Source organism: Botrytis cinerea, chromosome 6, assembly GCF_000143535.2.
Source record: "Botrytis cinerea B05.10 chromosome 6, complete sequence".
In the NCBI taxonomy this organism is placed as follows: Eukaryota; Fungi; Ascomycota; class Leotiomycetes; order Helotiales; family Sclerotiniaceae; genus Botrytis; species Botrytis cinerea.
The window spans coordinates 526399-553455 of NC_037315.1; the positions used below are offsets into that span (position 1 = coordinate 526399).

Here is a 27057-nt window from a genome sequence, read left to right on the forward strand (position 1 = left end):
ATCACCTTGTACGTAGATCGCCTCAGGCTTTTCTGGGGACGAGGCACTGTTCCACAACGAGCCAATGTTCCACATTTTGGTGGGCGGACCGAATGGATTATTCTTTCATGGATGTGATCTAGATCAGAAATCCACATGTGGGTAGCATGCCTTGCGAGTTGCAAGATCTCGGTTGTAATTCTTCACAACACCGGTAGCACCCGAAGAATCTAAATTCGTATTATGATTTCCTGCCCCTGAGGAACACATTGAAGGGCAACCTCCTAAGTTTCAGTTTAATTTACGTTTGATTATTGGTAATTCAGGGTGTCCCAATCTTAGCATTGCAGTCCAGCGCAGGAGTAATTGTATCCGCTGGTTTATGGCATGTTTTTCCATAAGTCAAAGACTTCAATTCTTGTGGGCGAGCACATTGATATGACATGTGTACTGCTACACAGCACATGTATAGGAAGTTTACATACATGGAGGCTTAGTCTGTCCTATGCTGTGGCCTGTCCTCTGCAGAAGGGCTGCAGGAACAGGTGCAAATCTGATCTTTCCCTTGTCTGTCACTCACAATTGTCTCTATATCCATGTAATTTTTTGTCCACCTGTTCTTATACTGATTGAAGTTGAGACCTACGATGATAGTTCAATATTGTAGAATGCAGGAGGATGCGGCTATGCCAATATCGCAAGTTCGTTCCGAGGTATGACTATGGTAAGCTTTGACAGTGAGCCCCTCTCCCCCTTCCTCACCACGAGGCAATTATCAAATAGCAAAAGCATAAAACATATGAAAATCCATCGTCACAAATAAACCCATCGCCAAAGATAAACCCATCGCCACAGATAATAAACCCACCGCCACAGATAATAACCCCATCGCCACAGATAATAACCCCATCGCCACAGATAACCCCCTGAAATAGATATAATCAACCACGTTGATCAATTCTCAGTTTCATTGGTTTTTTTTCTCTTATCCATTCTATCACTCTCTCCTAGAATGTAGCCTTCTCCATACTTGAAGAACCCTCGTTTCAACCCACTTCGAGTCGATTTTGTAGGCTTATCCGGCTTTGAATAAGATCGAAAATCGGCACGCTTCAAACATATACGACACCCACATGGCTTGAGGGCTGCATTGTTCGTTGCGTTCTTTACCAATCGAAAAATTTTCTTGCCTTTCTTAGTGGTTTTGCCACTATCTTCCCACATCCCATTCGCACATAGCTTATATCGCGCCTCTCTTGTCTTTGCAGACAACGACTTCTTGCCAACATCTGACATATCTATAGCTGAAAAAGCTCTGCCAATGTTTGCCTCCTATCAATCCCAGTCAATAACCATGTGAATATTGGATAGCTAGTTTGATCAAACTTACATGCTCCTTGATAACTCGCGCTGCTCGAGTCATACCATTCTTCATTGATTGTTTATATCTATCATCGCCAAGAATCCCTTCCTTTTGTTTCTGTTTTCTCGCCTCTTCTGACATTTCGGGTTTTGATCTCTTAACTTTCTTCGTTACCTCATCAATGGTTTCGATGTAATCTTCGCCCAGTGCTTCATCATGTTGCACCTCTTCTGCAGACTCAAACTCCTCTTCTTCATCTCCCCCTTCCTCTTCCCCGCCTCCCTCTGACTCGCTGGGATCAGCATCCGCAGCCGCATCGACTTCGTCCTCACAATCTGAGACAACTACTTCATCCTCATTGATATCCGATGCAGACGAATCACTCTCACTTGGATAGTAATCCTCGTTGTCGTTAACGATGACCTGGAAATGAAACAATTATCAGCTGATGATTAAGTATATAGATAATCGACATGGTCGATTATAGCTGATACGTACCTCGCCTGATGTTAACTTTCTTCCGGGTCCAGTAAAGTTGGACTTTGCTTTTTTGCCTGCCATAGCAACTATATGCTTGTCTAGAATTGGTATCGCAAAGATTGTATTGTTGAAAGAAAAAGAAAGTATTTGATGTATAATGGAAAGAAGAGAATCAGAATAAAAAACTATACCCGTTCTCTTATATGGACTTGATTTTATGTTGAAAGGTGAACTATTTAAAAGTGAATCTATATCGCTTTATCACATGCAAAAATGAAGTTCTGAACGTGGGGTAGTTTAAGATTAAGATGCACAATCTCTTTATAATATTAGAAACGCTTTCCCCAACAATCAACTGTCAATATCCCTTCCATGGTGTAACGGTTAGCACACCAGATTTTGATTCTGGAGATATTGGTTCGATTCCTATTGGAAGGTTGCGAATAGAATTTTTTCATTTCATGATCAGTTTAAACCTGTTGTGAAATGTTATCGTATTCTTTTTGTCGAATTGTTTTTCCAGGTCTTTTATCCCCTACAGGTTTGCTTCCAAAATATTCCATGCAAGGACTATGAATGTGAATTAATGTCCGTTCCGGAAAATATCCAGTTGCAGGACCCTCTAGTGGTTCCCGATCGAAGGTTCGAATTGCAACATCTAATCGGCAGCCATGCCAAAGTCCACAAGGGTATTAAACAACTCCACGATTGTTTTGGCGCATCACTCTGTGCCACAAGCAGTTTTTTCAATCATGACTAGAATTGAATGGACTGACATCTTCCTGAACAATCGCGTGTAAGTACACGTTTCACCGCCATTTTTATTCTGCCCACACGCTCACAAATACGACGCGCTAATAAGGGTTTGGAAGTACAGTACCAAAATATCATTGCAAAAATGAGTCGACCAAAAGACCATGCGATGAGACACATGGACAGTTTCCTCCTGTAGTATACAGGAAATTGAGACGAGTCTACTGAGATATACTACATTCACTGCCATTGATTACGTTGAAGTTTAGCAACGATGATTTCTGGGTCTGGAAATGCCTGTTTTGTAAGGGTACTTGTGAGGCTATAGGCGCTATTCTATTTGTTCAAATACATATATCATATGATATGAAATCGCTAGAGAGCCGGTACAATAAGGAGGTTAAGGGGGAGGAGGTTGGATAATTTGAGGTTACACTAGCGTATTTGTCTTTTTGCAAACTCAACCACAACTCTTGAATAAATAATTAATTGTTGTTCCCATCAAGGTATCCAATACTCCGGGCTGCAGTTCAACAATATAAGGGTTTCAGTGTCCAAAAGCAATTAGAAATCTGAAAATGATTCAATATTCCAATCAAAATCAATATCTTAAATGATTTGAATGTTCAAATTGATTTGGAGATTTGATAACCTTCATTATTGGATTGCAGTCCGGACTATTGGACACCCTAGTTCCCATGGTAAAGTTGAGCTTTTGTTAGATATTTCTAGCAATGGATTAACTTGGAATCGATCTTTAGCGACAAGTAGCTTGAAAAGTCTTGCTATACATGCTCGGCTTGTTGCTCGGCTACGTGTTACCCCTTTCCTTTTGCCTAACTACCTATGATGCTACCGACACAAACATTAAAGCACCAATGATCCACCAGCAATACTGAATCGACGAATTTTGGCGGCCTCGATAATGGTTCATCACTGTCGCAAGTTGCGAGCCAGGTGACTAGACAAACAACTTGGAGCTGCTGGAATCAACTGGACTTTGTCAGAACGGGGTATCATGAATCTTCAGCAAGAGTGGACCAGGCTCTTGGTGTCACCCTCGAAATCCTGTTCTTCATTTAAACCAGGCGAGTCTCACACTATATCTCACATCATGCCTCCCATGTGGTTTACCAATCCAGCTTTGATAGAAACGGAGACGCGCAAGTTTTTCTTCGGGATCCATACACCAGGATTCGGTTCGTTCGTCTGGTAGTTTAGCTCAAGGTCTCCAGGTTATGCTCACCACGGCAAGCATCGTCAGATATTATGCGTTGTGATTTGCCTTTGATGTTTTCATTCGTACATGGGTATAAGTGCCGAAACTAACTTCCATCAGCCTGCTACTGTTCGAGATCCCCGGGGATACCTAGATTCCCGATTCGATAGACATCTACGTCCAGGCTCACAAATTGGGTTGTTTCTCGTCAGCGTAGTCCTAATTGTTCATAGTGACCGACATGACCATCGCCGAGCTCATTCTTCCCCAGACCAAGTTAACCATGCTCGGGGAAAGATGGCAAACGCTTGCCCAGCTGAACTCGGAATGTGCGCGAGAGCTATGAGAGCCATGAGTCGAGTCATATTCAATGACTGTTTTGGCCGAAGGTCAATAAAGAATCTTGATATGATACATGGTTTAGTCGTGTTCTTTCATCACGCTGATATAAGGGAGAACTGTTGCATTGATGCAGATATTTAAGAAGTGGAAATCCATCGCCGTAGCCTGTGCCTCGAACGGCGGTACAGTGATTCTACGTGTTTAACTGAAGATAGGTTCTGTTGACAACCAAAGAAGCTTTACCAAATATTTTTATTGAAATTTACTGAGACAACTAATAACACCTTGATGAAATTGAAGATATCAGAACCAACTTCATATCAACCCCATGTCGAGGAACTTCCTAATCCTTCACTGATCACCAAGTCTCTCCTACCAAACTACAGTTCTCGATATTTTGTTGCTCGTCTGATTTTCAAACCTGTTTATTCAGATATGTTCGATATCATCATAATCATCATCGCCGTCGTCATGATCACCTTCGCCATCAGCATCATCATCTTCACCGGCTCGAAAATCAAGGAACCAGATCCAAATCCAGATATGCAACAAAACAAATGTAGAGTCAAGACCACGATTTTCAGACATCAAAGGAGTAGTCTTAGAAGAACATCAAAATACCAACACAGCATTTCCAATGCCGATCTTTGAATTCATTCGTTTTGTTGCTTATCTCATTTCTAAACCTGCTTTTTGTTGTTCAAATATGCTGTTCAATATAACATCATCACCATCATCAGTAGAGGAAATAAAACCAAGGAAGTATCATCAGATATGCAACAGAATGTGAAATCAAATAAAAAATCAAGAATACACCATTAGATGTGCAACAAAATATAGACGCAGACGCTGTGCTGAAGATGTTTCTAGACTTCGAAGCTTCAATGTATGGAGCAGACCTTCCGATCCACAGGTCTAGACTCGAAACATATACACCAAAGCGAATTGTACTCATATCTCTAGGAGTTCTAGAACCATGCCAAAGTTCACAATACATATTTTCGAATTCAAACTGTTTTGTTGCTCATCTCATTGACCGCAAACCTGTTTTTGTTGCATGCAGAATTGGTATCCAGGTACTCGGCCCTCCACATCCGCCGTCATCACCATCATAGACAACCGTCGATGATGATAATAGATCGTCGCCAGCCACAAAATTCAGCCATGGCTTTTCTAAAGCAAGGAATTTTCACAACAGATGTGCAACAAAAGCGCCTTCTGGACGACATGTACTCATTTTCTTTATCCTCCTGTGTAAAGCAAGGAAATACATACATTTGTAGATGAGCAACAAAATACCGAAACATCTCTTCCAGACATATAGAAGCAAGGAAATTTCGTTTCAGATGTGCAACAAAAGTAACTTTCTTCTCAAATATGACTTCTTCCCATCAAAAACCAAGGAAATAAATCTATAGACAAGCAACAAAATCTGCCCTCCTTCGAATTCATGAGACATGAACCTCAAAAAAGCAGGGAATGAACTACAGATGAGCAACAAACCAATTCTGCCTTCGAAATACAACATCCTCACGGCAAAAAAAGCAAGGAAATCTGACCCCAGACCAGCAACAAAGCCATTCTTTTTCCAAATCCATATAACATGAACCTCAAAAATCAAGGAAACAAATCTACAGACAAGCAACAAAAAGCTTTTGGTGCGATATCATCAAGGAAAAGAGGCTCAAGTGGTTCAATGTTGTGAAGATCTATAAAGCCTGGAACATTACGGTAGTGGTGGCGGAGCGGGAATGGCTACCGGTGTGGTATGTTATGCATTACATCAACCTTAATACCTTGATTTGCGAATTTACATCGTCATTCTTCAAGATCTTGTTGGCTGGTCAATTAGTCGTTGTAGAATCTGTATGATGATGACTTGGGTATAAGAAGGAAAGTAGTCTACTAAATAATTTCAAAAAGAAACATCAATTGTCTATTGATGCAGACATATCATATGTTCATTCATTATATTAGGTTATTTAACCCACCGATTTTTTTTTTTTTTTTTTTGATTTTTCGAAGCCCAATCACGTTGATTGTCCAACACGCTTTTACTCTGGGAGATCTAGAACATAAACGATCGTATCATAGACTCAGGAACCAGATCTAGCTATGGGCGAATTCTTGATGTGAGGCTAGGCCGTACAGAGCATGAGCTCTGATATTTCTCAAAACCAAGGCACGAGATGACTCGATAGTCAGCAATCGAATCGAAGACGCTTTATCCGATGTTTATCCGTTCGGAAGCATTGGTCCTATCGACACAGAACAAGAGAGAGAGAGAGGATCAATTGATCTCGATTCAATAAACGCCGAGCTCGATTAGTGATCAACGCAGCGCATACTTCACTCACATGGGTGACTAGATATTTAGGTGGGTGGGGGTAGACTTTCAACCCGCATCAAATCGATTTAAAGCCGAACCTGTGTTGAGTCTTGGAAGGAAGGATTCTGTCTACTCGAATGCACCAAGCGACCTTTGATACGGTGGAGTGTTGGCAGGGGATGTTTTGTCTACCTCTGGTTAGTGGAGGTTCATTATTAACAATCGATGGTATGAGTGAAGCTGTATAAACTCCACTAGATTCGTACTCACTATACTAGCTTGCTGAGCGCTGTGTACAAAACATTGCTTTCAACTAATATTCACACCACATGATCAATTAACATCCAGCTAATTGTTAGTCGACTCGGGTTACCGAAGGATCTCAGGTTCTCTCTCCCATCAACCGATGCTATTCTTTTACCACTCCAGTCAGTACTCGGCCAATTTGTGGAGGTAGCTCATGCCGATCTGAGTAATCTGGATCAAGATATTACATGGCACCTCCGGATTTTCCCCGCCTCCGCCTCTCCACTACGCGTATATGCCATTTGCTTACGTCGGAACAAACGGGCATTCTCAACGTTTTGAACCTGTTTCTGCACGATGATGAAAGACATAACAGCCGGGCTTCACCCCAGTCTCCAGATAAGCGCCTCATTGCCTTGTGCTTCATAATAGGGAGTAAGATAGATTGCAACGACAGCGAGTAGACGATTAACAAGCATGTAGCTTTTTTTGAGACATAAAATAAAATTCCGTATCGATTGAAGAGACAGGATGCGTTGTGCCGAAATCTCAAAGTCAATCCGAGTGCTAGACTGCTCTTTGGCAAATCGGCCTCAGTCGCCAAGCGTTGCGCTTATCTGAGCCACAGTGATAGTGGCAACCCAGTCCCATAAGCATTGGTATATACACTCTCCAAAAAGCTTTTTCATTTATTGGCAAAGATGCTTGATTGAATGAATGCCGAACATGAGGCGGCTCATTTAACATCAAGGAACTTGTGACAGATTTACTGAAATTCACATCTACTCTACATTTTAATACCAATATCTATGATATCTAGAGATTCAAAAGAGGACGATACAACAAATCCATATCGCCTCACAGCTCACATACATACCCATAATAAATACTTTTCCCGCACGGTGAAAACTGGGGCAATGTCATTCAAAGATGCAGATGCAGATGCAGATCAACGTCGGTGTTGAGGGGGAAACTCAAACCCAAATCGCAATGCTTGAAGGACTGCATGAGGGGGTGCTTAGCGATCCTGAGCGATTCTTGCCATCAATCAACATCTCACTGAAAACACAAATCCTACGCTTGAGTGGGCATGCCGTTATTTCCGCATTTTCCAAGTCAGAAAGTCCATCAGAAATTTGTATGACTCGCAAGATCATTCTGGGGCGGTAATTCTAAATCTAAGTATGTTCCAGTGTTGTTGGTCCTCGAAGTAAATCAAATTGTTCTCAAATTTTGAATTTAATGTCCATTTTTATTATTATTAATATGGATGTGTGTTACCTATTCTACTGCAACCTCGCTCCACTCGCTCTGTTATTCGTGCGAGTAAGTAGAGAAGTCGCTCTATTCACACTCTTTATCAATCTTGGTTGCTTCTAGTTCTAACTCTAGGTATGTCTGACACGAACTATCGGCCGAAACTCAAACTACAATACACTCGTATGATAAGTTTACTCGTGTAAACCTTGAGCCCCATCAATTTTTTGCAGGAGAAGACAAGTCCCGCAACTTGATTGGCTGTCACTTCCAAATCAAGATGATGGGGTTGATCCTACCCCCGGGGGGTCTCCAACAAGAAAAGTTGGGCAGTCACATTGAAGGGGCCCTGCATATAAAATCCAGAATGACGTACGAAGCGGGAAACCATGAATTGATATTAGATACATTGAACGAATTCACTCCTACTTCATCTTCTGCATCTCCTTCATTGAACTTCTTGCACTCTTCTTAATATGATAATATGATATTCTCTTGAACTATTATCGAAAAAGATCAACTAATTTTTTGCTTTTCTTTTCGGACATTTTTATACGAGGCATTCTCATTAGTGTTTTTGATACCAGGTCTAGAGTGCGGGGGGAACGAAAAGTCCTAGAAGCTCTTAGATTCACTGCTTTGACAACTAGTTCTAGCCCTGTTTTTAGTATCCATCTTATCAATCGATAATCTTTTTTATCAAGAAAGTATGTATCCCGCTGAGCCATATATATTCCCCTTCAAGAACCAGAATTCCTTCAAGGAGTTTCTTGCCAATACCCCCTCGCACCTCTTACGCACTCTTGCATCTCCAATCTTCAATATCACAAAGGAAAAATCACACCAGGAGACTAACGATTCATCGAATAGTATTAAATAATACAAAATTAAATGGCGGGTGGTATTCATACGCCAACCTCCAGTGACGGAAAGGTCATACTGGAGTCCGACCTATCTTCACAATCATCCAAACATGGCGATGCAGGATCTCACCTCGAAAATCCTAGTACTCAACCTCCCCGTGCAAACCGTGTAGCACGTTTCCCATCCGGTGACAATGAAAATGCAGTAACGAATGTCAGAGAGTCCGACAAAATCGAAATTAGCGAAGAAGATTGCTGGGGCCAATTGGGATATTCTTTTCCTTCCTGGAAAAAATGGATGATTCTGTCGGTTATTTTCATGGTCCAGGTTTCTATGAACTTCAATACTAGTTTATACTCAAACGCCATTGGTGGCATCGTCGACGAATTTGGTGTCAGCGCACAAGGTGCAAGAGCTGGTGCTATGATTTTCTTGGTGCTATATGCATTCGGTTGTGAATTGTGGGCTCCGTGGTCTGAAGAACTGGGTCGCAAACCTATTTTACAAGCTTCCCTATTCTTGGTCAACATCTGGCAAATTCCTGTTGGAATTGCTCCCAACTTTGCCACTATCATGGTTGGCCGTGCGCTTGGTGGTCTCTCATCGGCAGGTGGTTCCGTTACTTTGGGCATGATTGCCGATATGTGGGAATCAGATGATCAACAATATGCCGTTGCATTTGTAGTGTTCTCATCTGTCGGTGGAAGTGTTTTGGGACCCGTTGTTGGTGGTTTCGTCGAGGCTAATCTGGCTTGGAGATGGAATATCTGGATTCAACTCATCTTCGGCGGTGCCGTACAACTTCTTCATTTGGTTCTTGTACCTGAGACTAGATCGACCATTATGATGGATAGAATCGCCAAGAAGATGCGAAAGAGTGGTGAAAACCCAAACATTTACGGTCCAAACGAAATCACGCCATTCAAGGAGCGATTCTCCGTTAAAGAGACCTTGATTACTTTCATCAGACCTTTCAAGATGTTCTTGACAGAGCCAATTGTCTTAACCTTGAGTTTGTTGTCTGGATTCTCTGATGCACTTATCTTCATGTTCATTCAATCCTTTGCTCTTGTTTACAAACAATGGGGCTTTGGAACTGTCGAACTTGGTCTCTCTTTCCTTCCTATTCTTGTCGGATACTTCATCGCTTGGTTTGCATTCATTCCCGCCATCAAACGCAACATCAAACAACGCGCCAACAAACCAGACGATGAACACGCTCAATTCGAATCTAGACTTTGGTTTTTGCTCTACACGGCACCATGCTTACCAATTGGCCTTATTGGTTTTGCCTGGACTTCTACAGGTCCACCAATCCATTGGATTGGTTCATCAATTTTCGCAGCGATTGTCGGTATTGCCAACTATAGTATCTACATGGCGACGATTGATTATATGATTTGTGCCTATGGACCATATTCAGCTTCTGCTACAGGTGGAAATGGATGGTCAAGAGATTTCTTAGCAGGTGTTTTGACCATTCCTGCTACCCCCTTCTTCCAGAGTATGTATTCCTTTTATGACCTGTGTCGATAAATGCTAACAAACAATTCTAGACATGTCATCCGACCCATCTCTCTCACTTGCCTACGCCTCTACCATTCTTGCATGTATTTCCTTCGTCCTTGTGATCGCCGTCTATGTCATTTACTGGAAAGGACCTGTTCTCCGCAAACGCTCTCCTTTCGCCCAACAGCTATCTGACGCCAAAGCTGCCCACAATGAAGTAGTTCACGAGAAAGGAACCCACATCGGTGAAGGATCAACAGCGGTAGATGGCACTCATCTGTCAAGAATGCCAACCGGAGCAAGAGCAAGAAGTTTCGCTCGCAGTCAACAAGATCTACGAGTAAGACAAAACACGGGAAGCAGACCGCAAAGTACGCATGAGAAGAGTAATCCAAATAGTAGGGCAAACTCCAGGGCAAACTCTAGGGCAAACAGTCCAGTCAGGAGGGAGGTGGCGGAAGCAAATCATGCAGCGGTGATTCGGGAAGCGATGAACCATGAACGAAATGACTTGAATGAGAAGAGTATGGTTTAGAAGTAGAAGGTAATCAGATGAAAGCAATGAAGGCTGCTAATGATGGGTAATGTCACAATGGCATTTCGGCGTTCGGTATCGATATCCTAAGTTAATCGCATTTATAAGCAGTGGAGTTTGAAAGGAGCCAATGATGGGAGAGGAGGAAAATAGGATTGTATAGAAATGATGGTACCCAAGATGGTAGATAAGTACACGAATAAATGAATAAATGAAATCATACTGCTTGTCCCAGTAATATGTGATTCATTGTGAAACTTCTTTGCACATATTCGAGTTTGAAAATGATATTGTACCAACAGCTTCAAGGAAACATAGCGGAACCATGGCAATTTCCCAGCCCTTGAACAGAATTCCATTGAGAGATACTATTTCTCCAAGGGTTTCAAGTTTATGTCTCACAGAGATTTATAGTAGATATAAGAATATCATCAATTATAACAGAGTGAGTTGTGTTCGCGTCAACCCGTGAAGGGCAAGCAATAACTCATCAAAGTTTCTATGCCAGTATTGATGAAGACGCTGAAACTTTCACTTGAGTATTCAGACAATAATCAGAATCTATCGACAAACACAGTACTGAACAGAAAGAGAAGAAAAAAACAAACAAAAAACAAACAATTGAATAAAAAAGCAAATAGCTAAAACAAACAGAAAATCAAAATCGCAAAAAAGCGCGTTTGCGTTTACCGACGTGAATCTTCACCAACCCCGCCGTAAGGTTATGTTATCAATTAATAATGGCGGCTAAGAACACTGAAACTGTCGCCAAAAAAAGAGCAAGGCCTAAGAAAATCATTCTTGATATATCAGCAACATTTTCGCTATCTGACATATTGACTTCGAAAGCTGAGAAGTCTGAAGGATTGAAATTTGGGATTAATAGTACGTGGGCAATACGAAGAGTGAGTGAGAGTGAAAGGAAAGCATCTCCATCTCCATCTCCATCGACGAAATCGAAATCGAAATCGAAATCGAAATCGAAATCGAAATACGGAACATCTGCCATTGTAGCCGCGATTGCGTCTGCGCCTACTACGACCGAGGACTCAGAAAAGATTGCCATACCTGCGATATCTACTGCGATTGTCGCCATACCCGCTACCACCGAGGGAGAAAGTGACGTGAAATTTGAGGGGGTCATAGATTCATTGGATCCGAATATGCCGGGAACACCAAGCTCCAGGAATCGATCTTCTCTGATCGCAAACACAAATACGATGATAGCTTCTCCGATAATCGCACAGGTGCAGCGTGTCCAAAGCATACGTTCTGTATCTACTCAAGAATCCTCTTCCTCTTCCCCTTCGCCATCTCAATCTTCCAAATCAAGATCCTCCCAATCGCAGCCCAAACCCGCTCGAACAGCGGCGAAACCCACGAAATCCGAGCTCCCCCTCAAAGCTTTAAATCAATCTATAACCTCGCGTCTGACCACGCCTTCGGGCGCCCGCTCTATGGGTAAAGGAAGGGGAGAAAAACCTCTGCCGGGAAATTATCAAAGTGTAGCGAGGAGAGTTACGATGACGATTGTGGCCTTGCCCATACTGTTTGTTACGAGTTGGGTGCTTTGGGATAGGTGTGAGTTGTTTTGTTTTATTGTATTTTTCTGGGGCTTAGAAGAGGGGAGAGGATGGGATTTGGACAATGAATCAATGAATATCTGCTAATGAATATGCGACAACAGTAGTTCTAGGACAGGAGAAAAAATCACTTCTCCGCGAACCGCCCATGGTACCTGGACCACCGATGGCTGCGGAGATGGAAGCGCGGAATAACAGGGAATAATTGAGTGTGAATTTAGTGGTGAGTAGAGGATTCAATGAGATGTCTTTACGATTTATGAGGGTTGAATGTGGTGGATACATATATTGTGATGATGGAAGCTCCGTCTCCCAATGAAAAGTCTGGTTATTCATGGATAGATGGATGGATAATGGGACAGGAGTTTATTTTGGACGGAATGGCATGAAAATGGCGAGAAATAATATTTGATACCCCTTCATCAGGATAATATCGTTGCTTGAAGCTGTTGCGTTGTGTCCTAGTGGATGCGCATTTATATGACTGAAAACTTGGAGGTTGGATGCATTGAACCGATCATTTGATAAGGTGTAATCTTCTGTTTGGATATTGGCAGCATGCTTATTGTGCATAAAGCACAATGCTCTTAGTTGGAGTGTCTTCGTTCTATTATATACCCACAGCTGCCCCGCTCTCCAAGACCCCTAAAGAGACGTTGTGGAAATCCACTAAATACCCCTTTCTAGAACATGTAAAATTTAACTCCTTCTCTTTTGCTTCTTTGTCTCCTTTCTTAAATTCTTAAATATGGGGAATCTTGCGCTCCAATTCCAAACTCCAATGAATGCAACCAATCATCTATCCAAGCCCCAAACTCCGTACGCAAATGCTAGTGCAAATGTCCTCATAAAATATACCATATTACAACATTAAAGAGTTCATCCATAAAAGTTCTCAAATTAAATCCATCCCCTTTTTCTCTTTCTCAATAATTTCCTCGTAATCGACAAATCCGGCTCCTTCACCGTCGCGATCAACCATGTATCCAAATTTGGATCGGTGGTCCTTGATATAGCTGGGGATGTCATTGTTGTTGTCGACTCTTTTGTACCACTGTTGAAGAGAGAAGGTCAGTGAAGTTCTCTTTCGTTGGTAAGAGATAAATAACGTGAAGTTCAAAAGGTGAGTGAATTTGACGAGGCTCGCTTGAGACCTCTTAGATTCTTCAAGATAGAATGAATCTTCAACCATAATTCCAAGATTTCACCTGGCAAAATATTCCACCGCTCCAAACCTCGAAGGAAGAATCATTGTTCACGTACCTGACCAAATCTATCCCATAAATCCTTCCCTTTTCCGACTCTGTCCACAATTCTATCCGTCATTCTGAACTCCTGCTTATTCAGATTTGTATGACTGAAACTCTCCATCTTTCTTCTCATCTCCTTGAGTGTGCTAAAACAACTACTGCAGTGCCAAGCCGCATTCCACAAATTTCCTACCACTTTACTATCTCTTTCGTCCACGTGTACATGCCCTCCATGACGACTACGGAGACTATGTGGTTTGATGGTATTTTCCAGACCCTGGTAAAATGTCGCTTGGGGATGCGCCCACTGTTCTCCTCGGTGTCGAAATTGAAAGGAATAATAGTAGAATTGTGAGCGCAGTGTAAGGATCAAGGGGAAATTGCAGTTGCGTAGGACTTGAAGGGTAGCAGGTCGAATTACCTCGTCAATATCGGAGACGAGTATCACATCTCCTTCGATGGGCTTCTGTTCGTGCTCCAGCTTGGGGAATACCTGGGTGAACATGGCGTCTCGTTGGAACTTCTCTTGGATCCATGCATTCGCTTCGTATTCTTTGGAGCCGGGTAATGTGGTGTTGGCGACTGGGGGAGGAGCATCGGTCAAAACGTGATAAATGATTTTATCCTCGAATGCGGAGAACTTTGCTCTGTTTTCTTGGAAGGTCATATTTTTTGCAAGACCGGTAAAGGTAGTTGGTGCTTCGAGAATGACGAAATAATCCACTTCGGTGTTCATTTCATTGAGACGGATTTCTAGCCAATCGAGCTCGGAATTGACCATGAAAAGATCGTAAATCTTACGTTTTTGCGAACGATGGGGATAGGGTGTAAGGGAGTGAGAAGCACATAGTTGGTCTGCGCTGGAGGCGGGAAGGAAATTGTTGGAGATGTGACTGGTACGTTGTTCGAAGGATATATCTTCTTCGGTGATAGTGAGAGGAGAGGATTGGATCCGGGGTAGTAGTAAGTAGGTGCAGATGTAGAACAGGACGAAGACAGAGAGTATTTTAAAGATACGAGTGGTTTGGTTCTGGAGAAAATATCTCGGTTTGGAAAGCTGTATCGCCATTTTGGACAGCAAAATATTATGAGATCTCGGAAAGTAAATCAGAAGAAAGAAGGTAAAAGAGAGAGGAGAGAGAAGGATCAAATGTAAATTTCACAGCTTTGCCATATCTGAGTGAGATTTCTTGTACAACAAATGCAATGCCATACCTAAACCTATTCGAGTAAATCGTAAAGAAACATCACCGAGGAGCTTGCACTGCACAGTCCTTCGTGGCACAGCGTTTGCATTTGCTTCATTTCATCTCTTCCTTGCGGAGATTCTTCACCCTAAACTCGCTAGGCTGAAGGAGTGGTCTGCGCGCCTCGGGGAAATTGGCTCGGTAGCCACCAACCGATAAAATATCGCAATTATTCTATTAAACTTCGGCCCAAGAACAGCAATCCCCAACGAATTATGGTCCCAATGCCTCAAGTTGCACAAAATCACTAATCGGGGGTACAAATAAGTGTGAACTTCCTCGAGATGAAATTGTATCTCCTGCCTCGTATTACTAGCATCAAGTAAGCATCAGCCTCCGACAGTTCGCTTGGTGCATATATTTCGTACAAAGTGCACCGAGGTATCCTTACTCGTGCCTTTGACTGTCATGGAGGCCGTGGGTCCGGTTTTTGGCTAGTGTCCGTAAAATGTGTAAACGGGGATGGGATTGACATTGAAGAGCCACATATAATTTTGGAATGAAGAAAAGGAAGGGGCCGTTTATTGGTTGGTCCGTATGTCACAAGCCTGGTGGCTTTCTTAGTCTCCCCTATGTTTCAAACGATGTAAGGTAAGTCTGTGTAGGAATCTACATGCACAACATTTGGAGATATGAAACGGATTTGAATCCTTCATGCATACAAATAACTCTGGAAATCTGAGCCCTTTCTCCAGTTTGGTTGTCTTCGTCTTCTCACGAAATACCAAATCAACATTTGGCTCCGAATAATGTGCATTGAGACAAACCACTGTCAGAATCATTAGGTTTTGCGAAGTAGGGAAGCACTAGTAAGTTGAAACCCTGGGCTTTGACTTTGTCCGATATAAGAATTTCATCAGGGATGGCAAGGACCAAGTAATCTTCAAGGCATTCTCTCATGCGAAAACGCACTGCCCGTTAAAATTCGAAAAAAACCTTATTGCAACCCTCACCATGAGTTGCCTCCACATGGGTAATAGGCGGAGGAAGGTGACGGTGTAGAATACCAGTTGCGTGTTTTTTTTAAACTCGGTAAGATTACTAAACTCAACTCCACAGCGCTATTTAAACGGGACCTGATCGTCCAAACTAAACGGTAACGATATTCGAGAACAAAGTAATTGGGGCTTAGACCTACCGAGTACATTAATGGCCCAATAAGATGATTGTTGTCTGTCAGTTAATTTAATTGGTACCCATATATTTGATGAATATTAACCCCTCACATACTCCATTATTCCGTATTTTTATGCTTGTTGATTAAGCTTCTATTCTTTCAGAAGGCCGGTGGGGGATTGTCAGGTCAGAAAGCCGGTGGAGCTGTCAAGGCAGTAGGGGGTTGAATACATCAAAGACTGAATGTATCTCCGTGGGGGTGAGTAGGATTTGTATGTCCACGAAGATACGAAAGGAAAACATCGGTTGCGATGGGGAAGAGTTTGGAAATCGCCTCGTGTCCGCAACAAATGTCTGCTCTCATAACCAGACAGTGTGAAAGAGATGCGGGAGCAAAGGGAAGATGAGAACTGCAATAAGTGACACCAAAAAGGATTCCTTGGGTTGTTCATGCACTCTCTCTTCATTCTTTCGAGAGGCGTGTAAAACAATCGGGAGTGTTCTAAGCCCTCCCTCTTGAACCATTCATCAGTTGTTACGTTGGACTAATTGGAACGCATAAAACTTGTTAGCAACCGTTTCTCAAGCGATGGAAGAACAATGAGACAGCGCATTGAAATGCGAACAATCTCAACCACCCATAACAGCACCAAAATGCTGTAAAAACATCCCCCTGAATACTGGCTGCAAGTGGCAACTTTAGTCATTTTAGCCGTATGCAAGAAAATTAGGGCACTGGGGAATTACAAGACATGAGGCCCAGTCTCTGCTCGTGTCGTTTAGCACCTTCCTAATTCGTCCTCATTTCCACAGCAATGTAAAGAATTGAGCGAGTAGGTACCCGAGAAGCATCTGCCTTTTACAGTTTGAGAATGATAGGAGAGAATGACTAGACTTATTCTGTTTGCAAGCTTAAACCTTTGTCGGAATTCAGACCCCTGTTAAGTATCTTAGCTTAGTGTTGGAGAGAATATCATGGTTACCCATCATTGATGAGATACTGAGGCTACTGAAGTGTGGGTGGGTTTTTGCCCTGGTGGAATCTGAAGAAAGGAAGTGGACAAGATGACGGAGAAAAGATTCAAGCTAGATCGAATATTCTTTCATCTTGTGGAGAGAATTTAGCTTAGGAGAGGAAACTCTGGTCGTATTTGCACCAATCGGCCACGAAATATGGAAATAGAAAGCTTTGCACTATCACAGTTCTTCCATAGCCAGTTGTTCGAGTGCTGCCTATTCTCATCAAGGCAGCAAGACTGCGTTTTCTTTTCAGGTAACAGATCGTCTTCACGGACTGCAACATGAAGACTGGCGATTATAATCACTGCAGCGATTGGTTATAGTCATTGCTCTGGGGGTTTTGAACAAGAAATGCCAATGCTGGACTTTCATATTGATTTCAGTTGATTGTGATCAAGTGCTCTATTCACACTTAGCTTTTCGCTCTGGAATTACCTCGAGGCATGCATAATTTTTCGTGGACGGGCAAATATGAGGAAGCGTGCAAGTCACTTTTCAACTTGTCATAAAACTACAAGCTCTTCAACTTCAAGCCCGGGTCGTACTAGATTTAGTAATACTAGTGGCCTAGATATAATAGGTACGGCACCATGAAACCCTGCTAGCCATTTGAAGTGCATGTAGAGTTGGTTCTTCGAAGTCCTCAATTTCGAGCTAGATAGATCCAATGACCGTTGCACGAGAATTTGGTACGGCTGAGCCACGACCACACAGTCTCTTTTAATAAGCCTATAGTTGTGGACTTGAACTTGAACGCCTTGGACAATCCTTTCCGCTTTGCACAAGTTCAAGTGTGATTTAGTTGATCATTTGAACCCACACTACTACGCTTAGGCGTCGCTACCAGCACCGTTAGCTTTGATTTGTTTGCGGCTATCAAAAACAGTACCTCATGGCTATACTCACAAAGATAGTGCCGACCTACCCGCATTTATTTGAGTGGATATTGGTAAAAATTGGTCTATGGAAGATCATAAACTCACGAGTTCTTTGCAGCATGTTTTGTTCTTACCTTAACTATCTCTACTCCCAGGACTCTTCAATATAATAATCGCGAAAGCATTATGGGTCAACTATATGACAAACTCGAATTGCCCAGTTGATGACACACCCAGTTGATGACACATTTGAAATGTCTCTCAAATATCCTAACTGCAAAATACCCGGCATGCCACACCTCTTCGTCCATTTAGAAACGAAACATGACCCTCACCACACAACACTCTCCCATATCTATCAAGCTATCTATTGTGTGACGACGCATATGAAAGGCATTCAGACGAGACGAACAGACTGTTTTCGAGATCAAAGTTTGTCATGCTGTGAAAGAACCGCTAAAGTGAAGCTCAAGTAATGAACGATATCCAGATTCAGACAGTTAAAGGTGATTATAATATCATGACGCTGCTATCGGTGAAGATGACCAAACATGTCCAGACAGCCAAAATACTCTCAGTGTGGCTATTATTACAGGAGATGTTTCCATGGTACGAGAACTACTTGAATATCATGACGCTGATACCGACCTAGACAACAGATATTTTGGAAACCCTTTACCTCTTGCGAGTTGCCGCAAGTTATGGACGAACTGATTTTTTTTTAATAAAAAAACAAATCTGCTTTGATATGGTTCAGAAGTGGTACCAATTCGGCCACATTCAATCCCTCGATCAAAGGAATTCACGATGCACCTACAAAAATTCATTTGCAATTTCCGAAGCTCATTACGAATAGTTGCATTGAATGGCCATCTCGAAGCTGCAATGCTCTTTACGCAACCACGTTACAATACCATGTTACCATATTTAGAAGAGGAAATCAAGAAAAAAGTTCGCGCATCAGTCAAAAAGGGGAGCATGGTTTTAGTTTCAACTCTCTCACCGAGCCATCTCTAGAATTACCACCCTCGATTCTATCATCGACGATCTAAAGGAAATTAAGATGCTGTCCATGTTCATTGCAATCGCGGGTTTCATTGGCAAGAGGCAGAGGGTACAGCACTGCACTGAAAAATTTAGCCTCATCTCAGAGCCAACATCATATCCTGCGTCTATTGTCGAGGAGTGTGGCAGATTTCGACAAAAACACATTGACAGAACGGCTTTATTATATACTATTGAAAGTGGAGATCTCCTAACTCTACGTCTCCTGGTCGAAGCCGACTGCCCTGTCAAGATCATCAGAGACCGCTGAAACTAATAATTACAACTCTTCCCCAGTCCTTCTAGAAATGAAATGCGGATGGCCACATACTCTAGAGTACCTGTTCAGTATCAGAAGTGAAAATATTGATCTGTTAGATGAGGAGAAATTTCCCCTTGGCTCGAGTGTCAGAAACGATTTCACGATTGGACGATATCATCGCAGACATTCACAAGAACTATATCAGCTTCGGCATACACAGGACAGATATCCAATCACCATAGCCTTTGAATCATTTCGACTTACACTCCCTAGCGAGTCATTACATGAGCGTAGGTTTGGGAATTTTATGCTAGTTGAAGAGGGAGAGGAGGGAAAGACTCAACTCATCCTTCGAAAGGTTGACTATAATCAGAAGTAGCACAGTACTTAAGTGATTAATGCATTGAGATCACACAGAACCATGTTCATTAAACCCCAGAAGAACATAGTTCTCGCTTAAAGAGTATCCATGCAACTTCGTGTACAATACAACAGTGTGCAGCCTTTACAATTGAGCAAAAGCAAGTAGAAATTAGGCGGGATCCCGAAGAATGAATGGATACAGAAAGAAGTTTGAAGGAAGAGAGAACATAATATGGACATCAAATATCAAAACTTCCAAGCGCAACCCTTACGGTGTTCTACAATACGAACGATACGGTCAACACAAGGGCGGAAACTCACTTGAATTGTTTGAAAGATGTAAAGACGGAAGATGAGTAAATAGTGATGCACCTCAGGCTTTTACCGATACTTCTGGAGTTATGAGCAAATCTTGGAGTTGGGGATTTATGCCCGTTTCATCACTTATGCTCAGTATAGCTTGGTAGATGAGTGGGATGCCAGCGCCAAGTTGTTTTGTAAAACACGTCATGCTAGAGATGATATCTTTTGATTTCATCCCAGCTTATGTAGTTCATAATGTCTGAGAAACGTAATACATCTGTTGAGACCCGATTTCCTGATACATGTCTCTGCGTTGAGATCCAGAGCTACTAGGCTACCAACAATTGAAAGTTCGCATTGCAAGAGCTTACTACATTGAACGTAGAATGCAGACTCTCATTTACCCACCTCATCCATTTTGTTAAGTAACGTGCACATGTATATTGACCGATTTTCATGACCCACTTGAGCACAAAAGAGTTACCAGAATCTCAACGCATCCATGTAAAGGTTGCAAGGAAGAAGTTGAGGATGGGCTAGGATGCTGGCGTATGGTCTTGATGATTGGAATTCCCTGAATTTGGGGACTTGTTTATCTGGGGTGAAGTTGCATGTATTCGCGACATCAATTCGATTGGTGATTGGCAATATGAGGAGACTCGATCTTTTTTTGAACTGAATGTTTGAGTTGTGCTTTGTATGTTACAGCGACCCTTTTTCTTGATTTTTGAGTAAATATCTCCCAGTGCTAGAAGTGCACTTCATTTTTCTGTAAATTTTACTCAACGATGAAGATTTTGTGTGTGAATGCGAGCATCGATTGTGACCCGGACTGAAAAAAAGATTTTTGCGCTCTCAAAGGATGTTTCTTTGTCCAAGACTGCAATTATTTTTGGCCATAGGGAGCTTCGTGTAAACTTCCTAGAAAACGCCGCAGACCGTCGGATCATTTCCTTTCATATACTGTTGTAAATTTTATTCCACCAAAAGTCATTATGGTTTTTGACCAGGTGCTCCAGCTCCTATAACTCCTGGCATCTCTTGCGCCCCTTCAGCCTTCAACTTTTGCAATGTCTGTTCGCGCTGGTGTTCCATCACCCTTCGTTTCTTGAAGTATTGAACCTGATGAGGGAGAGGGCGAAAGTCAGTAATGAGCCAATCCATAACGGCAGTTCGAATGTCTCTCTGCGGCGAAAAAAGAAACTTACCCAGCTAGTTGCACAATTTTTCTCGAATACTCTCGCCTCTGATCCGCAAGACTTTTCGGCTTTGGTATTCTCCGTGAGGCTATCAATGATTTCATTTTTATCCAGACACTTGAAGTATGCATCTCTTGCTTCCCAACATTGCGATCTCTGACTTCGGTCGGGTGCTATGGGCGCACCATCTGCACCGATCTTTGGAGGTGGCAGAGAGGCTTGTGAAGAGCTGAAAATTCCCATGTTCAATTGATGAATAGAGTCAACCGTGAGACTTTCGAGAAATTGAGCCTTTACTACCTTGGTATGCCATGTTTCTATGCGGGACGGCAGAATAATTTGAGCTAGGCCTAATTGGCTTCTCCGCTTTTACCTCCTCCCGGTGAGCTTGATAACTTTATCATCTCCAAAGAGCATTTTTGAATTCTCCCAGAGAGCTCATTGTATGCTCGAGGAAACCTAATGTTTCGATGGACTGACTCGTCGACAGCAAGACTCATATCGAATTGAATTCTAAGACAATGATATTATCTTGCGTGTAACTCCTCCCACTTATTAAAGGATAAGCTTCGGAAAAGGGATTGTTTATCTGAATCCGGATAGCTCTATCTACCCAAAATAGAATATGCCCAGCGCCTTCAAAGCCATTGCTCTGTCCAATTGCTCCATATAGAAAACAAAAGCACCGAAGAGAGTCAAGCATTCAGTTCCAATATGGTGGAATACCAACGTTGCTAGGTATATTAATAGTAAGGAACCAGATAGTGTCCTATTTGGAGATCTGGACGACTTCCGCCCTCATTGGCACCATACGTTCCATATGCCGATCTTTACCTTATTACCTGACATTGTGCAGGTCTAAGAGCAATATGCGATAGCGTTCTCTCATACCACTGTCGCGTCTGCAACAAGCTTTAGTGCAGATTGCGCAGCTATTTCTTGTAGAGCGAAGCATCATGGCATCCTCGATGAGCCTGATACCGTTGAACAACGCATCCTCAATAACATCACGGAGTAATCATTGGAGCTCACCGGCGACAATTCCCCACTATCGAATTGCCTTAGGCGAACACTTCCATGGCCTTGGCCTCTTGCTCGCGCATAACATTTCCATATGAGGAACATTTCTCCCTCTCACCAATCTTTGACGACACAAGGAAGATATCTCCCACGTCATGCTTGCACCATATTTGCTATTTGACTGATGAGTCCACTAACCTTGAAAGTTTCACTAATACTTCTATTCATAGATGAATACAACACTCGACTACAGATAACATGTCTTTCCCGGTACTTTTGTACTTCAAAATACCTTCATTGTTTTGGATGTGCATTTTACACTGATAAACCACTTTGCAGACTTTTATGGTATTGAACCCCTCTATACTATCTAAGAGCCGATTGTGGCCGTTCCTAAATCAACATTTTGATCTGATGTCGTGGGCATGGTCATGGTTATGAATGGTTTGATCCCGGCTCCAAAAGGTCGAGTTCGAACAAAAGTTGGGCATAGATATCTCGAAGCTCTACAGTCCAAGGTAAATGGAGGTTATCGCAGCTCAAGCTCGTCATCTTCAGATGATGGCGTGCAAAATTCTGTGGGATTGAATTTATTGGTTCTTGGTATCACGTCTGGAACTGCTATGGATGACATTGATTTTGCGCTCTGTCGTTATACCCAAGAGTCTCCAGAAGCACCACTGCACTTGGATCTAATTCAGGTATACAGGAGCATTTATCCTACCAAAATAAGAAACTAATATTTCCTAGTATGATTCGGTTGTCATGCCCTCGAAGATTCGATCCGAGATACTGTCCATGTTACGAGAAGATGCCGCCCCGCCAAGTATGTTATCACAAATGGATGCAGAAATGGGACATACTTTTGCGAACGCTATTCATATATTCGCACATAAGCATAGAATTTCAGTGGATGACATTGATTTGATTGGATCTGGTGGACAGCTCGTTACCTTGACAGGTGCTCCACCACGGGGACAACATCGATCGAATATGTGTCTAGGAGAAGGGGCCGTAATATCTGCAAAAACAGGTATAACGACTGTCTCCGACTATCGAACGGCAGAGCAAGCAGTCGGCAGACAAGGCGCTCCTCTATTCGCGTACTTGGTCGGCCTCCTACTACACCATCCTACCAGATTACAGATTTGTATAACAATTGGAGGGATAACAACTATATGTTTCATCCCATCGGACAAAAAAGGCGGAATAGACGCAATGTACGATTGGGATACGGGGCCGGGCACTTGCATGATCGATGCAGCCTATCGTCACTTTGGCCTCGATCCCCAAAAGGACCAATCTTCTTTCCTACATGGTACAATCTGCCACGAAGTAGTGGAGCAACTTCTTACCAACGATGAATACCTCAGTACACGACCCCCGAAAACTACGGCTAGGGAAATCTATGGTGACGCTATGGCCTTTAAAATTATAGGCATGTGCGCTTATCGAGGTTGTTCCCCTGCAGATACAATATCTACCATCACACGCTTCACCTCCGCCAGTATCGCCCAACAAATCCTTCTTTTTGGTCCTGGTCGCGACGCTGTTAACGCAGCTGATATAACTGTCGATGGCCGTGGCATGTCCCACACTCCCCTTATATCGGATCTTCAAGCCGAATTTCCAGGAGCCCATTTTGACAGCTTCGATAAAACCGGTATCCCATTAAACGCAAGGAAAGCAGTAGGCTTTGCGATGCAGGCAATGGAAGCATTATTGGGAAGAGCGTTACCAGTTCCGACAAATGCGGACGTTAGAAGACCGAATACTATTACTGGAAAGTTGGCGCCGGGGCTTAGGTGGAGAGAGGTCATGGAGAAGAGTGTTAGATTTGGAGGGAATGGGAGAGGATGGGAGGGACTTCCCGAGGTCAAGGAGTTGATTGTTAGACAAAGAGATAGGAGTAATGTCTCGGATATGGAAAACGAGAAGGAGGGGTTTGTTAGGTCGGTATAGATTCCGCGGAAAGTTTCATTTTTCTTACTTTCTTAGTAGATAGTTCTAATGAGCATACATACATTTAATTTATAATTCCGAAGTAGGGAGAAAGTTATTCATCAATGGCTTAATATCCCATCGAAAACATTCTCTCCCCCAAACAATCTCATTGCTCATAATATAGGGAATTTTCAACGATTATTCAACCACAACGTTAAAACCCCACAATCGACCACGTCGATCCCCGCCCCCTGCCCCCAGCGCATCTCCATCCACGACGTCATCTCGCATCAACTGAGTCCAGATTTTAATATTCATTTCCTAATGGGTGCTGTCTCCGGGAACTCGACATGAGGAACAGGTGGAGTTGTAAGGATATCGTCGAACTTGGGTTGCTCATTGTGCTTCGTGATCAATACTTTCATTAAGTCTTCATTGACGGCGACCTTTGCTTCAGCCACACTCAAGACTTCTTGGTCAATTTCGCTATTTAACCCGAAAAATCTATAGAGCAGCACATTCTTTTGCTGGCCTTGTCTATACACTCTGGCGATTGCTTGCTTCTCTAAGTTCCTGTTCCACCAGGGCTCACACATTATAACAATGGAGGCGGAGGTGATGTTTAGACCAATACTGCCTAGAAGAATTAAAAGTCAGCCATACTTCTTCATATGACAGGAGAATATATATATACTTGATCCAGCAGTCATCAACAATGGGACATTGCTCTTTGATTCACCATAAGCCTCTTCTATTTTCGGTCTCTGGTCGGTAGGTGTGGTACCGTCATAGCGCAACGGTTGTATTTTGTAATCTCTCAAAAGACCTTCCTCCACAACGTCGAGGAATTTCAAGAAACAGCTAAACATTACCATTTTTCGTTCTGGGTAGGTGATTGTGAGATGACGGTAAAGTTCCATCAACTTGCTTAGTCTACCCGATTCTTTTACAATGTTTGGGCGTCGCTTGACTCTTTTGAGCCAATCCTTTCTCTCTTCAGGCTTTTGGTCATCTAGTTCTTCTCCTGAGAAAACTTTGAAGTGAAGGCTCTCCAGATGATGAAGACGCTGCCAACGCTCGGCTAGATATTCCCCCATCATGGGATGTCCAGCCTTCACCTGCGCCTGGATTGCATAAGTAAACAGTCCTAGGCCTTGTTCTTTGTCCCCACCATCAATGACCACATCTGGCTTTCCTATGGCGCATTTCTTGTACTCAAACACGAACTCCTTAACTGCCACGGCCTCCTGTGGATGGAGGTTAAATGATATTCTGAAAGAACTCATTGGAGGCAAGTTGAGGATTGAGGAGGGATGTACTATGGTGAAAGCCTGCATGAATCTTGATAAGCAAGCCAATTTCCTAGCGCTAGTATTTCTTTCACCAGGTAGCCCAAATACACGAAGGAATTCTCTTTGAGTATTGAAGGGGTGGCCCTTCAAGAAGTTCAAGTACCCAAAGATGTCTGTCCATCGGTTATGCGGCAAGGTTCCACTCATCACGAGAACTCGTTTCGCCTTTAGAGCCATCAACGCGCGTGCCCATGCTAAAGCTGGCTTGTTAACCATTTGAGCTTCGTCAAGGACAAGTAACTTCGGCTGTAAATTGATTTCATGCCACATATCACTTTGGATGGACGTAGTTGGTCTCTTCGGTCGAGTGGCCTTGCCATCATTTGCATACAGCGCGATGTCTCCCGCGAAATTCTTAGGCTTGCGTTTATTGGTCTCGACAAAGTTGTAACTCATGACCTAGCTCCCGTCAGTCCAGGTACACAATCGACGACGTCGATGGACACTACCACAGAATCACTTACCAAGACATGGCATCCCATGCCTTGCACATCATGTGCAGTAAGACTGCTGTCATGTAAATGAAAAGCTGTTAGACCGTGGCCTTCCTTCCAGGACGAGTTGATTGCCTTTACCCACTGTGGGCACAATGCCGCGGGACAGACAACATAACTCATTCCCGGCTCATCCTTCATATGATACATAGTAACAATGGCCTCGATAGTTTTACCTAAGCCCATGGCCGATCCATTCATGAAACCCCTAAATGGGGAGTTCAAAGAAAATAGAGTCTGTGCAACAATTTTCCTCTGGTAATCGTGTAGTACTATGTTCATGTTCGGGGGTTGCTGGATTGGTTCCACACCGTAAAGTTCCATCTATAATACCGAGTAATTAGCCATCTATTTTTCAGATCCAAGGTTAACATGCGAGACTAACGATGTGATCCATATAGCCAAATCCCAGATAATCCCAAAGCCCAAACACGATACCATTAACAAGGACATGTTTATCGTCAAAACGTGCGGTTTCTTCTTCTTCCTCTTCGATTTCTTCTCCTTCTGACTCTACTGAACTCGGTGGTCTGTTGGGTTTGTAAGGTCTGTGGCCTTGTTCAACATTGTCTATATCGCTGACGGCATCCTCGTCTTCTTCGCCATCGTTGTGCGCAACCTGGCTTGATGATTGTTCTGTGGGAAGTTTTGCACTCGGGATCTCTAAAAATAAATATCTGTTAATAAGTATTCATAGAATGATAGAGAATGCAAAGGGTTATAGACATACTTCTAGCTCCGAATGTCTCTTCTTCTTCTTTGGTTCCTATCAACCCTCTTCCAGGCCGGAGGTCTTTCACGAAGAGCTTGCTGGTCTCCTCAACTTTCTCGAGAGTAAGAATACCGGCCGCATTGATGGTGATTTCTTCTATTTGTTTGAGAAGTGCTTTCTGCTTCTTTGATAGACTCATTCTTACGGCTATCGACCGGGTTGATTGAATGCTTTTGAATTAAAGAGACGATATCCTAGGATCTTGGAGAATATCGAGGGAAGTTGTAAAAAGTCTAGGAAAAGGGAAGTATTCGTTGGTTTTGGGAAGCGTTCTGTGGAAATTGAGATAATTGTCTCCTTTCCGAGTATCAGAGAAGCAGAAAACAAGATTGGG

General features: G+C 42.8%; 7 protein-coding genes across 8 annotated transcripts; 3 read left to right on the top strand and 4 right to left on the bottom strand.

The window, feature by feature from the left end:
* Nucleotides 1-377: 377 nt before the first annotated feature.
* On the bottom strand, nucleotides 378-2021 carry BCIN_06g01480 (hypothetical protein). The gene is made up of 3 exons (XM_001560251.2): nucleotides 1841-2021; nucleotides 1370-1765; nucleotides 378-1311 (listed from the first exon to the last, which is right to left on the bottom strand). Exons 1-3 carry the CDS (start codon nucleotides 1901-1903, stop codon nucleotides 934-936), a joined length of 837 nt encoding a protein of 278 aa, XP_001560301.1. The 5' UTR covers nucleotides 1904-2021; the 3' UTR covers nucleotides 378-933.
* A 6362-nt stretch (nucleotides 2022-8383) lies between these two features.
* Nucleotides 8384-11096, top strand: BCIN_06g01490 (hypothetical protein; the record flags this gene model as incomplete). 2 transcript variants are annotated; one of them, XM_024693345.1, is made up of 3 exons in its annotated part: nucleotides 8384-8675; nucleotides 8839-10336; nucleotides 10389-11096. In XM_024693345.1, the coding sequence occupies exons 2-3, from the start codon at nucleotides 8860-8862 to the stop codon at nucleotides 10874-10876; spliced, it is 1965 nt and encodes a 654-aa protein (XP_024549131.1). In that variant the 5' UTR covers nucleotides 8384-8675; nucleotides 8839-8859. The 2 variants fall into 2 exon arrangements, with proteins under 2 accessions (XP_024549131.1, XP_001560305.2); XM_001560255.2 differs by lacking the exon at nucleotides 8384-8675 and having other exon boundaries at nucleotides 8713-10336; nucleotides 10389-10876.
* A 476-nt stretch (nucleotides 11097-11572) lies between these two features.
* Nucleotides 11573-12881, top strand: BCIN_06g01500 (hypothetical protein). Its single transcript, XM_001560257.2, has 2 exons — nucleotides 11573-12457; nucleotides 12564-12881. Exons 1-2 carry the CDS (start codon nucleotides 11617-11619, stop codon nucleotides 12662-12664), a joined length of 942 nt encoding a protein of 313 aa, XP_001560307.2. The 5' UTR covers nucleotides 11573-11616; the 3' UTR covers nucleotides 12665-12881.
* A 33-nt stretch (nucleotides 12882-12914) lies between these two features.
* Nucleotides 12915-14961, bottom strand: BCIN_06g01510 (hypothetical protein). Its single transcript, XM_001560258.2, has 2 exons — nucleotides 13723-14961; nucleotides 12915-13513 (listed from the first exon to the last, which is right to left on the bottom strand). Exons 1-2 carry the CDS (start codon nucleotides 14776-14778, stop codon nucleotides 13355-13357), a joined length of 1215 nt encoding a protein of 404 aa, XP_001560308.1. The 5' UTR covers nucleotides 14779-14961; the 3' UTR covers nucleotides 12915-13354.
* A 5412-nt stretch (nucleotides 14962-20373) lies between these two features.
* BCIN_06g01520 (hypothetical protein) lies at nucleotides 20374-21626 on the bottom strand. The gene is made up of 2 exons (XM_001560260.2): nucleotides 21151-21626; nucleotides 20374-21064 (listed from the first exon to the last, which is right to left on the bottom strand). The coding sequence occupies exons 1-2, from the start codon at nucleotides 21382-21384 to the stop codon at nucleotides 20936-20938; spliced, it is 363 nt and encodes a 120-aa protein (XP_001560310.2). The 5' UTR covers nucleotides 21385-21626; the 3' UTR covers nucleotides 20374-20935.
* A 671-nt stretch (nucleotides 21627-22297) lies between these two features.
* On the top strand, nucleotides 22298-24252 carry BCIN_06g01530 (hypothetical protein). Its single transcript, XM_024693346.1, has 2 exons — nucleotides 22298-22862; nucleotides 22912-24252. The coding sequence occupies exons 1-2, from the start codon at nucleotides 22587-22589 to the stop codon at nucleotides 24121-24123; spliced, it is 1488 nt and encodes a 495-aa protein (XP_024549132.1). The 5' UTR covers nucleotides 22298-22586; the 3' UTR covers nucleotides 24124-24252.
* Nucleotides 24253-24286: 34 nt separating this feature from the next.
* Nucleotides 24287-26937, bottom strand: BCIN_06g01540 (hypothetical protein). Its single transcript, XM_001560262.2, has 5 exons — nucleotides 26682-26937; nucleotides 26337-26614; nucleotides 25922-26275; nucleotides 24800-25856; nucleotides 24287-24742 (listed from the first exon to the last, which is right to left on the bottom strand). Exons 1-5 carry the CDS (start codon nucleotides 26860-26862, stop codon nucleotides 24420-24422), a joined length of 2193 nt encoding a protein of 730 aa, XP_001560312.1. The 5' UTR covers nucleotides 26863-26937; the 3' UTR covers nucleotides 24287-24419.
* Nucleotides 26938-27057: the final 120 nt, after the last annotated feature.

Bases quoted from the DNA above. Each gene is read 5' to 3' on its own strand.
- BCIN_06g01480 (XM_001560251.2), bottom strand. From the start codon at position 1,903: ATGGCAGGCAAAAAAGCAAAGTCCAACTTTACTGGACCCGGAAGAAAG. The intron at 1,766-1,840 runs GTACGTATCAGC...TTTCATTTCCAG, and splicing joins GAAAGTTAACATCAGGCGAG to GTCATCGTTAACGACAACGA. The intron at 1,312-1,369 runs GTAAGTTTGATC...TGGGATTGATAG, and splicing joins CGCGAGTTATCAAGGAGCAT to GAGGCAAACATTGGCAGAGC.
- BCIN_06g01500 (XM_001560257.2), top strand. From the start codon at position 11,617: ATGGCGGCTAAGAACACTGAAACTGTCGCCAAAAAAAGAGCAAGGCCT. The intron at 12,458-12,563 runs GTGAGTTGTTTT...ATGCGACAACAG, and splicing joins TTGGGTGCTTTGGGATAGGT to TAGTTCTAGGACAGGAGAAA.
- BCIN_06g01510 (XM_001560258.2), bottom strand. From the start codon at position 14,778: ATGGCGATACAGCTTTCCAAACCGAGATATTTTCTCCAGAACCAAACC. The intron at 13,514-13,722 runs GTACGTGAACAA...TCTCTTCAACAG, and splicing joins TATGGGATAGATTTGGTCAG to TGGTACAAAAGAGTCGACAA.
- BCIN_06g01520 (XM_001560260.2), bottom strand. From the start codon at position 21,384: ATGGGAATTTTCAGCTCTTCACAAGCCTCTCTGCCACCTCCAAAGATC. The intron at 21,065-21,150 runs GTAAGTTTCTTT...CTCCCTCATCAG, and splicing joins AAAATTGTGCAACTAGCTGG to GTTCAATACTTCAAGAAACG.
- BCIN_06g01530 (XM_024693346.1), top strand. From the start codon at position 22,587: ATGGTCATGGTTATGAATGGTTTGATCCCGGCTCCAAAAGGTCGAGTT. The intron at 22,863-22,911 runs GTATACAGGAGC...AATATTTCCTAG, and splicing joins TGCACTTGGATCTAATTCAG to TATGATTCGGTTGTCATGCC.
- BCIN_06g01540 (XM_001560262.2), bottom strand. From the start codon at position 26,862: ATGAGTCTATCAAAGAAGCAGAAAGCACTTCTCAAACAAATAGAAGAA. The intron at 26,615-26,681 runs GTATGTCTATAA...ATTTATTTTTAG, and splicing joins AGAGACATTCGGAGCTAGAA to AGATCCCGAGTGCAAAACTT. The intron at 24,743-24,799 runs GTATATATATAT...TAATTCTTCTAG, and splicing joins GTTGATGACTGCTGGATCAA to GCAGTATTGGTCTAAACATC.